Source organism: Alligator mississippiensis, chromosome 2 (assembly GCF_030867095.1).
Source record: "Alligator mississippiensis isolate rAllMis1 chromosome 2, rAllMis1, whole genome shotgun sequence".
Taxonomy (NCBI): Eukaryota; Metazoa; Chordata; order Crocodylia; family Alligatoridae; genus Alligator; species Alligator mississippiensis.
Window position 1 is genome coordinate 6,309,497 of NC_081825.1, and position 12,755 is coordinate 6,322,251.

Here is a 12,755-nt window from a genome sequence, read left to right on the forward strand (position 1 = left end):
TTCCCCCCTTAGTAATGTCAATTTAGTTTAAATCATGGATCCTATGAAAAGCTAGAGAAGAATTTAAATAATTCATACCAGCCAGAACTTTTTACCCCCGTTTTGAAGTGAACAAGGACTGTCTTTTTCATACTAATGATGAATGTAGGCATCGTTCTCACAGCAGCAGCCTCATCCCTTCAAATATTATTCCTGCCTTAAAGAAAGGACCTACAGGAAAGTCAGCAGCCTGTCAATTTACTTCCCGGGACTAACAAGCTTAAAAGGAAAACACTAAGGCATACAATCTAAGCAAGGCTGCAGGTGAATGTGTGGTTTGTGATATATTTTATGAAGCACCTATGAAAACAAAGGCAATAGTGTTGCATCACTTGAGCAATAATACTGCCACGGCATTTTCCTTAATACTTGACTATACGCAGAAGTGCTGGATCAGCAGCTTCGCAGGCTGAAGTCAATTAATGTATTCACCGGTGTGGACCCCAGAAATGCAAGCTTCCTCCGAGTGGCTTTCAAATATACAGCCTTTACTGTAAAAGGGACCTCCTGTAGGGGCACAGGAAGAGGAAGAGCAAGATCTTTCAGCACCTGCGACAGAGAAGGGGTGTGGGGTGGGGGGAATTACGCTGATCACTGAAAAGGGAGCAAAATCTTACCTGCTCCGGCTCCTCCTGTAGCAGTATGTGTTTAGGGGTCTCCGGGGGCCGGTGCTCTGTTCACTCCCCCACCTGCCACTGCAAAGACTCCTAGAGCCCCACTTGCCCCCCTCCCTTCCCAGTTATGCTACTGGGTAACCAGTCCAGTCAAAAAAAATGCTCCCTTTACAAAGACTTCTCTTCATACCTCAAACAACATTTTATACAGCCATTAGGAGCGAATTACTTCCAATAAGTACCTTTTGCCCAGAATTTAAAGAGGACATCAAACTTGCCTGGAGTTTAGGCCCTAGTTTGACTGACAAACTGATTCTTGCACTATATCACTCCCCCAATTCTTGCCACCACATGGTGCCACCCCCCTGCTGTTACTCGTTTAATGTACTGGACAGAGCTGGGGACGGATACACAGAAGTACCGAGCACTGATAACACAGTCAACGGGGACCAGAAATGTATTAGGACCTCTGAGGAGTCTGGCCACCACGGCTTAAATCACCGAGTTGTTCATAATTGATGGATGCTTTTACCAACCCTCTCTATCCCCCAAGTCGCCTGTTAAAAGAGAAGGGCAATACTTCCCTAACCTGAGAGGTATGATGGCAAGTTTACGGGGCTTTTGGATACCGGGTGATAAGCACTATATAGAAACAGGTATTCATACGCTGAACATGGAAACAGGAAAGATCTTACTGGACAGCTGCAGCATTTATGGAGAGCTGTCTATCACATGCACTCAATGAGGCAAGACTTCCCTGAAAGAATAACAGCTGACTGTATAGGCAGCGGAGGGGAAGACCCAAGGTTGTCCAGGCATCTTTAATGGTGGCAATGGTTGCACAGGCATCTTGAATTTCCTGACGCTCAAGTTTGGGCTTTAACGTTAATATATGTTTTGCATACGTTTCAATGTGGCTGCATATACTTTAAGGGGGAGGAGAAATGATATATTTTTTAAATCATGCAAAGTCAAGCGAAACGGTTTTGTGCCTGGGTTGTGAAGCCAGGCTGCTATGAAATAAAGCTCCAAATAGGTGTATGTAAGTGTAACAGCAGACAGATATAAAATGTATATCTGGGGCATCTTAGTTGTGCTTTCTAGTTATGGGTCTGCCATCAGAAGCTGACCAAAGCCAAGCCCTATCATAATTCTCTCTCTCGCCTTCAGCTGCTTTTCAAACCTGCATTTTTATATAGATGGAGCATCGAAGAGTATTCAGGATTACAGGGAGGCACTTTGTGAATCTCTCCTCCTTCCCATTTTGCATGCATGATATCATTTTGAACATTTATTTGCATGAAAAAAATACATTTATATCTTCACAGAATACAGAGACAATTACTCTTCTGTTTCTTTTGAGGGACCTCACAAGAATGGCTTCTATCTGCAGCACCTGCAGCTATTTCCAGCCAACTGTTCTGCTTTGTTAAACTGTATCTTTCTTGATTACAAGGCATAAAAATTCGAAAAAGGTGTAATTTTATTTAAACCAATGTAGCCCCCCAAAAAAGACATTAACCGCAGGCATAAAATTAAGTCAAAACAAGACCTGATGGCTTTCAAGTGCTCTTAGTTTCTTACAGGTTACCCATGACTAGCTGATTTCCATTACTGCTTGTATCCACGGTACAGAACATGCATCTTTGAAGATTAATTACAGGTAGGACCACCCTACAAGCGTGAACTCTCACCTTTATGCTTCCTCCAATGAGATCGGGCGGTTCCTCATCTGTTTCTAAGGCAACATTGATGGAGGCAAAGGGGCGACTAGCCATCTGCTGCATCTCACGGAGTAGTTGCTAAGTGAAAAAACAGAGAAATATTACTACGTTGCTCCAACAGAAAAGGAAAACACAAAAAGTGTCCGATGCACTTCACCGAACACAAACAGGCGCGCCTTCGATTTGCAAGGGAAATTCTTGGGACTTTAACTGGGCTTAAGATGATTCAATGCCACCGGACAGGAACAACTTCTAAATAACACCACCAGCATCGCTGTCAGACGTCTCATCGTGCTAAGACAGTGGGGCCAACCTATTTTTTGCCGCAAATTAGCCCTGTGCCCTCACCGAGAGCCATTCCAATCCCCCGGCCTGCCTGAGCTGCTACTTGCTTTCTGCCTCCTACCATATATACTCCCTGCCTGATCTGCTGCTCTGATTTCTGCCTCCTGCCCTGTGTCCCCTGCACAATCTGCTATTCTGCTCCCTGCCCGTCTCCTCCCCAATATGCACGTGCTGCAGAGGCGGCCGGTACCACACGTAGGCTGGCTGCCCCTGAGCTAAGAAAGACCCTGAGATACTCTGCATATACAAGTCGGGCAGTTGCCACTGCACTTGCCGTAAGAGCACAGCAGCAGCTAAATGCTGCGTGGTCACGCAGAGTCTAAATGCAGCGAACTACAAGCATAGCGATGCACCATACTCAAATAGAAAACACCGGGTCAAATTCCTAGGCAAGTTTTTAGAAATCCTCCAAGTAAAAGCCTCTCGGTAAGATTTTAAGCGTCTCAGACATAGAGATGGTGCCCTCTATATAGCAGAGTGAAGCAGTTCAGCTTGTGCATAGCAGCAGGGAAGAAGGTCCCTTTTTTCCAGCTTCAGTGGCTAAAAGGTCCTAACAGTAGCAGCAAATTCAATGTTGGCAATGGGATGCGGACATCAAACTGTAACTATCAGAAGCAACAGGAATTGTACGACAAGCTTCCTGATTAATAATGGAGCAGGGATGTGACCCCCTGGAAACAAAGAGAGCCATCAACAGCTTGGTTGCAGCATGTTGCTGAAATCCCTCCGGTTTGAACACGGTACAGGACTTTGGGCATGTGGTAGGACCATTTAACTACTCTAAGCAAGCTTTCTATAACTGTGGCAATTTGAAATGCATCCTGTACTCAAACGCTAGACTTGAAGAGTTGCAGAAACTGCTGATCGAATACAATGTCCTCTTCCCTGTGTCCCATCCTCCCCTTTAAATTGGGAGACTTTATCAGGTCAAAAATCTCAAGTGTTAGATGCAAGATTCAAGATGTACTTGGCAATTTAGAAATGAAACATGCCGTGTTCTTGCTGCCGACAGCTTAAGAGAAAAAAAAAAATGAAGCACAGACGCATGGCGGCAGAAGGGGATAGAACAGGCAAGGAAAAGGGATTTAACACGCAGCTCTTTAAAGCCACAAATTCTGGCTTTCCTTTTTCTCGAACCTCCTTCTGTCCCTCCTTTTTGTTCAGCTGTTGTCTGCTCAACTCCTCTTACCAACAAATCTCAAGCACGTACTTGCTCTCTACCTCTCCCTTTTCCTCCGTTACCATGTCAGCCCACACACAGACATGAAGCTGGAAGGAAAAGACTATCTTTGGGGATTTGTAATAGGATACACATTTTCAGGTTTGAATCTTGACAAGGTTTGTAGTGGCCAAAAATCTTTGCTGTTTAAACATATTTCACTTTTCCTGAAACGTTCATGTTGTCGTTTCTCATAAAAAAAACAACTGTTTTTGCATCATTTTAAGCAGCATCAGCTAAGGCAGAGGTTGTCAACTGCATTGGACTCCTTTGGAAAATGCCAGTTCTTAGTTTTCACTTATTTCTCGACTACAGAAATAACAGAGCAATTCTTCTGTTGCAAAGAACTAGGAAGACCACAACAGGTCAGGAGGTTTTTGACACTATGGATTTCCATTTGAAATCCCTGGGCTTTTCTTGTGCATCACCTGTAGGTGATTGCACACTTAACGGTGCAGATATTGTGTGTCCATGCCCCTAAAAAGATCTCAAAGCACCCCAGGGTGCCACGGCATCGCAGCTGAGAATCACCGAGCGGAGGCACAGAGATCTGAATAGGAGATTTAAAGATGCTCTCTCTCCACCCAACAGATGAAACATTTCAGGAGGAAAAGTATGGCAAAGACCATCTTCTCTAGACCCCTACCGTCAGGTTTCGAGGATTTTCAGTCCAGCAGAATTCAAGACCTTTCACCAACACAACAGAAAAAAGAAAACAGCAAAGCCAGGTTTGATCTCCAAAAGAAATCAAATATCTGTCTATAGACAGAGAGCCAGAAACAAATTAAAAAGATAAATCCATAGGATTTTCTGTCCACCTGCAATGTGTACTCGGAGGTGAAAAGGGACCGTACGCTGATGTACTAAACCTCCAGTAATTTGGGCATATGCAGAATACTCTCAGCAGATTGCAAGCTAAAGCAAGTGTGAAACAGATTGTTGGGTTGTCTTTCCTTTAATTGTCCCCTTCAGCTATCATAAAGTGTGTTGTCTAATGGCTGCAAAAATCAGAGAACAAGCTGTCCTGATAAAGATGTCCAAAAAGAAGAATGAACTGAAAATTGTTAGTGCTTAGAAGGAAGTTTCATGGGCTGGGTTTAGCAACATGGCTTCTAAGGAGATCAACTTTTCTAATGCATGCAATGCTCTCTACACAAAAGAAGAGATGTGCTAGACTGTGCAAGACCAATAGTTCATCTAGCCCAGTCTCCAACAGCAGTAGTGGTAGATGCTTCAGCACGGCTAGGGACAGGAATGACACGTAACCCAGTATTAGCGATCAGAAACTGGTTCAAATCTGTAACGCAGCAGAAGATCAGTGCGCATAAACTGCTTTTAAAATGACAAACTGGTTATAATAAACCTGCATGGGTGTTGTATCAGACTTAACTGATGTGGTTAAACCCGTTTATTCAACTTCTGTCCCAGATCCCCTCCAGATTCAAGTTAACTCACAGTCCCCCAGTATCCCAGCATGCTTTGCACCACTCCTGCAACCCCTGCCGCCCCTCATGGAGGGTGGGCAGGCTAGCTTTGGCCCAAGCTGTCTGCCCCACCCAGCAGGGAGACACGCTCTAGTGTCCCCGGCCAGGCCACTGCAGGCATGTGGCTGTCTTTCCAGAATCAAAAGCGAGTGTCTGCTCACTTGCTTAGCAGCAGGGATCCAGGTTTTCAGCTTCCCATGGAAAAATGTCCATTTTCCCTTTTACCCCCCCCCAAATTTTTCATTTTAACAGAGAAATGCACAGATTTTCCACTTTTGCCAAGAACTCTCTGCAGGCGGGCAGAGATCCAGTCTGCAAGGGGCTGTGGGGAGCAGGAGGATGGCGATCCGGCAGGGGGTGCCATGTGCAGTACGTGCACATGGCCGCCAGGCAGTCTGCAGATCAGCTCCTGCAGCTAAATCTGATGGGAGCGAACTGAAGCCCCCAGAGGGAGGGAGTTAGGCAAGGATGGGGCTGCTGCCCAGCCAGGGCAGTACATGGGACTTGGGCCTTAATATGCAGAAGCAGGGCCTAGGTGGAGAGTGGGTCGGGGCCATGGGCAGCTTGTCCAGGGTCCAGGGGAGGGGCTGGCTCCCCATCCACTGTGTGCACTCCTGGGAGGAACAAGGGGGCACATGCCCCCCCCACAAATCTGCGAGTGAGGCAGAGGTGGGTTGCCCTCCTCCTGGGGCCTCTGCAGACCAGCAGGTGGAACCTAACCTGGCAGAGCAGAACGGGGCTGGGTGGGGAAGCTACTTGCTGCTGCGAGCTCCGCACCGCCCTGGCGAGGCACCCCCTGCCCATCTGGCAGCAGCGGGAGTGGCAGCATCAAGTTGTGCCCGTCACTGCTGCCACGCGGGCAGGTGGCACTTTGTCAGGGTGGCGCAGGGCTTGCAGCGGCAAGGAGCTTCCCTGCCCGGCCGGATCCCACCCACTGGGTTGCAGAGGTCCTGGCAGGAGGGTAGCAGAGCAGGGAGCCCGAGGCCACAGTGGGCAGCCTGCGCTCGCCCCCCACGGGCTCTGCTCCAGCCGTGCCGCCCGTAAGGGAGGGGGAGTCAGGCTCTGTACTCTGCCGCAGCAGCTGCTGCCTCCCATGGGTGGCAGCCGGGGCTCAGGTGCTGCTGCGGGGGGCAGGGTGCTGCAGACCCAGGTCCCTGGCCCCATGGCCCTGGCAGCTGGGACCCCCCTCTGGTAGGGCTCGGGCAGCAGGGGGCTGTGGGTGTGGAGCTTGGACCTGCCTCCTGGTGAGCTAAGGGGACAGGGGCAGCTCTGATTTTCCATGATAAAAATCCCCAAATCAAATACCAAAATGTATAGGTATTTGGAATGTATTTTATTATAGTGATTGAGGCGCTGGTAGGCTTCCAAATTGCTTTAAAATTGCAAATATGTCAATAAAACCGTGTGTTCAATTGGTACCTATATATAGTGACATTTTATTTTAATCATGGAGCTGGGGTTTTTAAATCAGATCATTTGCATGGGTTTTGTTTTCGTAAAAAATTTAGAAAAGTTGTGGTTTTTAAACAGAGAAAACCAGGATTCCTGCGTATCACTTCAATCTACACGGCTTAGACTAACCTGTAGAGATTGAATCATTTCAGCCTCTGGCTTTTTCACTGTCTGTGCTTAGCCCACATGAACAAGGTACATCTAAAATGAACTATTCCCTTTCATACCCTCCTGGACATGCGCTATCATTGGTTTAGGAATAGCAGAAAATACATCCCAGAGTGTCCATTTCTGATGCTTTCTCTGTACGCATACAGCCTTGCTGAATTATCTATTAATGCTGGTTTTTTAATTAAGGTTTTGTGTTTTGCTGCAAGGGAGAAGTTGTGCATATGCTGTACTGCTTCGAGACGAGCCAGGAACAGGATTCTAGCAAAGAGACAAAATCTGTCAGCCAAAACATGCTGGGTGGGCAGTCGATTATGGGCCAGACACTTGCTATTTGCTTGTTTTTAATTATTTGCGTTGTGGGATGTCAAACCACTGACCTTAATCTCTTTCTAGTAAAGTCTTTGTGAAACAAGTGAGTGATGGAAACTGCTTGGAAGTGTTTAATCACTTCTTAGGCTACTTCCAAGCAAAATGTTCTGTAAGCCCATAATACGATTTCACGCTGTACTGTATGTATCAGAGTGACCAGTACTCCAAACTTCAGTAACTACAATTTAAAAAATTAAGAAACATGTATGTAAAGTTTGAATTCCACTGGTTTGCATTTTGCTTTGAGTAACTACAACGAAACCCCCTTTGAGCATCACAAGTTACAGAGATCAGAAAGCAGGTGGCATGAAAGCAGCACCCCCTCCCCAAAACTGAACAGGGGGTGTCGAAAAGATGGCAAGGAGCAAGGAAGACAACTTGGGGTGCTCATCAGATGGAGCCAAGATAGAAAACAGAAGATGCACTTACAGGAGTAGATTGAAGCAAGTGCTGCAGACCAAACGCTCCTTAAAAACCACTGCATAACATTTTTAAAGCTTCACATCTATAATATAAATTGGTTGACAACCCCAAGTAAATACTGCTGTGTTACTGATCTACATGGAAAGCACAAAAACTGGAGAAATGCTTCATTTGTCTTGTAATAGCAGATTACTCCATAGGAAAGAGAAAAAGCTACCTAAGGTATTGAGTTGATTTACTAAAATAGCCCGAGCTCCATTCTGAGACAGGAAAGGCCTAAACATCGTATTCAGAGTAATAAAGCAGCCAGCAGTTTGTTTCACCATCCCGTTGCCAATCTAAATGCCCCTCCACCCCGTTCTTTATTTGTTTTATGATAATACAGTTATTCTACTTTTCAGTCCGGAGATGGTGATAGCTTTTTGAGAAGGATGTCAATTCTTCAGGAATGTGGCAGCATTTTGGATCTCAATAGCTCCCTATAAATCCTGGTTAAAAACAGCTAGACAAAATAGCACGGTAAAAACTTACATAAAGATTTTTCAAATGAACACTTTGCCTCAGTTTTCAGTAAGTATGAAAATGAAGAATAGGAGAGCGAAGGCAGGACTTTTGACAAGAATGAACCCAAGGAAATGGAAAATTGCCATACCCAACGTGAAAACAAAATGCAAAGAGCTTCACATACTTAAGGTTGGGTGGGGGCAGAGAGAATAAAGTAACCTTCATCCCAATTTTAGAAAGAAGCAGCTGGTGAAATTGCAGCTTTAGTAAGAATGTCATTATTATTATTATAATTTTTTTAAGAAATCTGTCAAAGCCAGACGGATACCACACCACTGGAGAATATCAAATAGGATGGGGCCTCTCCTATCCTATTGTAAGCAGGGGCCTCTCCTGGTCTGTAAGTCCGACCCTCAGTATCATGCAAGTCTTTAGAACAGATCTGGAAGAAAAGATTCATTAAGACCACAGACGGGAATAGAAAATGGGATGAAATACAACATAGGATTGCAAAAAGGGGTTGGTGGTCAAGTAACTCGATATAGTTTTGGTCGTTTTTCGACAAGGAACATGCCATAGGAGTAGAGGTCAGCAATGTTTTTGCGCAGAATGCCAAGAACACCTGCAACCTCTACTTGGAAGATGCTGGCGTGCCGGGGGTGGATGGGTAGGGACAGGGAGCCGCGCAGGGCCTGATCCTTGTTGTGGCAGCCCAGGCCCCTTCCTGCCGTCCACCCAGATGAGTGTATGCACCCACTGCTGGCAACAAGTCGGACCAGGGCTCTGCAGACTGGTGCAGCTGCTTGCAGCCTCCCCACTGCCTGCTGCAAGCAGCCCGGGCTCCACGGCAGGTGGTAGGAGCCTGCCTAGAGTCCAGCCTGGCTGTGGCAGGCAGCCAGGACGCTGCAACCAGCTGCACCAGGGTTTGCAGAGCCCCGGTCCAGCTCACTGCCAGTGGTGGGTGCACATGTGCCTTGGGGCAGACAGCAGGAAAGGGGCTGGGGCTGCGCTGTCATTACAAGGAGCAAGGCCTTTGCAGCTTCCCCATCACCTGCCCCAGGAGCGTGTGCACTCACTGCCAGCAACCAGCCAGGCTGGGGCTCTGCAGACAAAACATCCTGGCCTGTTTTGGTCTTTCTGAGTTCTTTGCAACAGAAACACGGTTTTGGTAGGGTTTTGTAATTTAAAAAAAAAAATCAAGTGAAAACTAAGCTGGCATTTCCAAGTGGTGCCTTGAAGTTTAAAAAGGTTGAAAACTGCTGGCCTAGTAAAACAAAGGTTGAGAAGTATGATTGATCTCTAAATGAATGGAGGATAAATAACTAGGGAAAGCGGGAAAAGATCACGCTGATTTTAGGCCAGAGGTTAAAAGAAAGTTTCAAATCACTGGAAGAGTAAGAGTTTGGAACAGTCTTCTAATGAAGAAGCAAGGGCACACCGTCGAGTTTTAAGATGCAACGTGGCCAGTTTATACAGGATGCCAGGATATGGTTCTCTCTGATAACAGAGACCAGCCTCTCTCCTAGTCCTACGTCTTTAGTAAACCAAGGATAAAATATTATAACTTGACCCCGTATCACTCTCGCGTGCAAAACTGCAATTTGGTTTTATTTCTTCTACTTATGTCCCAGTGACACAGGCACTGACTAAAACAGAAAATGATGATCTCTGCTTCAAAACCTCAGACTGATGCAGTAGGGCAATGAGGGGAGAAGAAGACTAAGAGGAGAGGTTTGTGGGAAACAGAGGGGTTACGTTGGTGAGACTCTGCAGGATCAGTGAACAGCAGGGATCCTAGTTTTTCTCTGATAATAAAAAAAAATCCCCAATTTTCAGATTAAAAAAGTAACCCCAAATCCACATTTTTCTGCAATTAAAATGAAACACTACTACATCAATTGATATATTGATATAGATCTCTATAGCTATATCTAGCGGTGTTTCATTTTAAATCACTAAAAAAGTAACCAAAAATCCACATTTTTTTTTTTTTATCAGACTAAAGAATTATTTACATATCTATCTATCTATCTATTAGTGGTGTTTCATTTTAACCATGGAAAAATGTGGACTTGGGGTTACTTATTTAATCCAAAAATTGGGGATTCATTTTTTGGTCGGGAGAACCAGGATCCCTGGTGAACAGACATGTCAAAAAGGGGGGTGACACACGATGCAACACGAACATTCGAGGAACGAGAGCCACGTGACCACATCCGTCCTTACAGGTGACAAGAAACCCACCTTGCTCCAGGACAGGAAGGGGGGAAACTGCCCAAATGTCTCTGCTCAAAGAAAGATTAAGACAAGATTTTATTGACCTTGCAAAGGATCTTTCTAGCAGCTTTGCTGCTTTAAGTGTCCTCTCCGTGTCCCCGGTATCAGACAATGTGATTTCCTCTGCTATCCTTGTCATCGTACTCTTTTGCATTTTCTGCACAGAAGCTCCATACTTCCTTTTTACTACAAAATATGTTTCTTTTTAATATTCAATTTCATGAGCTTGGGATTGAATTCATACATAAAGCCAGGCAAGTCCTCAGGGTCTCTCATTAGCTAGTCCTAACACTCAATATTTTCCCCCTGCTCTCAGCTGATTCTACATCTTCTGTCTGCAGGGATGTTGATCATTATCAGGATTGGGGGTGAATCTTGCAAACTCAGATCATTGTTATTTATTGCAACCTCTTCCACCTACATTGGGCTGTCTGGTTTACTAAATATTGTCCATCTTATTTTACTTGCTTTTCAGGTGAATTGGCAGTAACACCACCTAGCCAAGCAGAGAAGTGCTCTCTCAGGTATTCTTGTGGTTTCTTTCTCTCCCCTCCTGCATAACCCAATGTACAAGGCTGCACTGGAATACTTGATGCCAACCCACAATTTAAGGAAACTTGCCTCATCAGCTCTGTACTCCTTAATCATTTCAAATATGCATCAACTGGCTGAATCTATCCAATGGAGGGAATTTAATAAACTGTTACAGTTGCACAGAGGCTTCAAAGGGAGTTTTCCTTTGTATGAAGCGTTGAAACCCAGTTTCTTCTTGATTAAAATTTCCAAATAGACAGTAGCATCGAACCCAACGTAAGCATTTCTTTAGCACATTTACACAAAGAGATGTGGTTTCAGATAGGGTCCGACGTTTGGTACTACCTGCTTCTCCTTAAAGGGAGAGTTCCTATTAAACAATATGCTACAAGTCATTTGACCATCCAACAAGTAGGCCATTGGCCACTTTTTAGATCCCCTACTGCTTGGGGTTAAATGAGAAGAAATCTGGAAAAGAACAAAGATATTTCCTTCTACCCGACTGTGGTCTTTTTGATAAAATACCTTTGGTCCTATTAAACTATACTGCTCTCCTTAAAAATACCAAGTCCTCTTCCACCTTTCCCTAAGACCTACTCCCATAAGCAATAGATATTACTGATATTTTTATTACAATTAATAATAGAGATCAGTTACACCAAATATTTAAATGTCTTTGTGCACATGGATGGATACGTAGGTGCACATACAATGTAGGCCCACAAATGCATAAACTATACTGGGGTCTGATTGCAACCGTGGTTGAATCCAATCAGAGCTGGCAGTCTTTATGGTCTATAATCCAGTACTTTTGTGCGTACAAAGTACTGGAATTGGTCTAAAATTGGTTCTTGTCCATGCTGCATGCTTAACTCTGAAAATCTGTCCTCATCTATCTTTCATGCCGGCTTCGAAGCTCTCACCCAACTTGGCTTGCCAGACCTGTGACAGCCAGTTTTTGAATAGAGCACCAAAGCATCTACATTATTACCACCTGGTTGCACTGGGAACCCGTTGTAGTCTATATTTTATAATCCTGTATTGATTCTAACCCTGTAAAAAGGAGACAGATAAATGCACAGATGCATATTAGAGTCTATACTTTATATCTATGGTTTTATAGCGATAGTTTACTTGCATGCGCTTCATAAAGATGAGCCCTGTGCTTTCAGAAATAAATGAACAATGCTATTTACCTACAATTGTGTCAGGTACTATGCGAAGTCAACAAATAAATACTTCTCTCAGACAGTTCCATCATCTCTGAAAATTAAGTTTGTAAGTCCCTGGAGCAATGTGTGTATTAATGTTAGCTAATTAGTTTTGTAATTGACTTTGCAGGCTATGTTAAAAAAAGAGAAAAGAGGGAATTAACATCCAAATGCTTCTCAACAGGCATTTCCACACTTTGAATTAAAGCAAATCTAAGAAGGAAAGCTGCTGGGAACTTACTGAAATGACAGTATGTATTTATCTTAATCAGTCCGGGATTAAATGAGTTATTTATCATAATCATGCCCAATAGGAGGGCAACACAAAGGCTGACCTTTAATAAACAGACTAAGATATCATTTCTAAAAAGGAAGAAAGGTGCACAATC

General features: G+C 44.6%; 1 protein-coding gene across 1 annotated transcript in view; it reads right to left on the reverse strand.

Annotated features, from left to right (window-relative positions):
• The window catches only part of ATRN (attractin), a 245,943-nt gene that overhangs the window by 25,088 nt on the left and 208,100 nt on the right, over positions 1-12,755 (reverse strand). Inside the window, exon 27 of the mRNA XM_014597094.3 lies at positions 2,348-2,455. Coding sequence (XP_014452580.1) covers positions 2,348-2,455 — 108 coding nt within the window. The remainder of the gene's footprint in view (positions 1-2,347; positions 2,456-12,755) is intronic.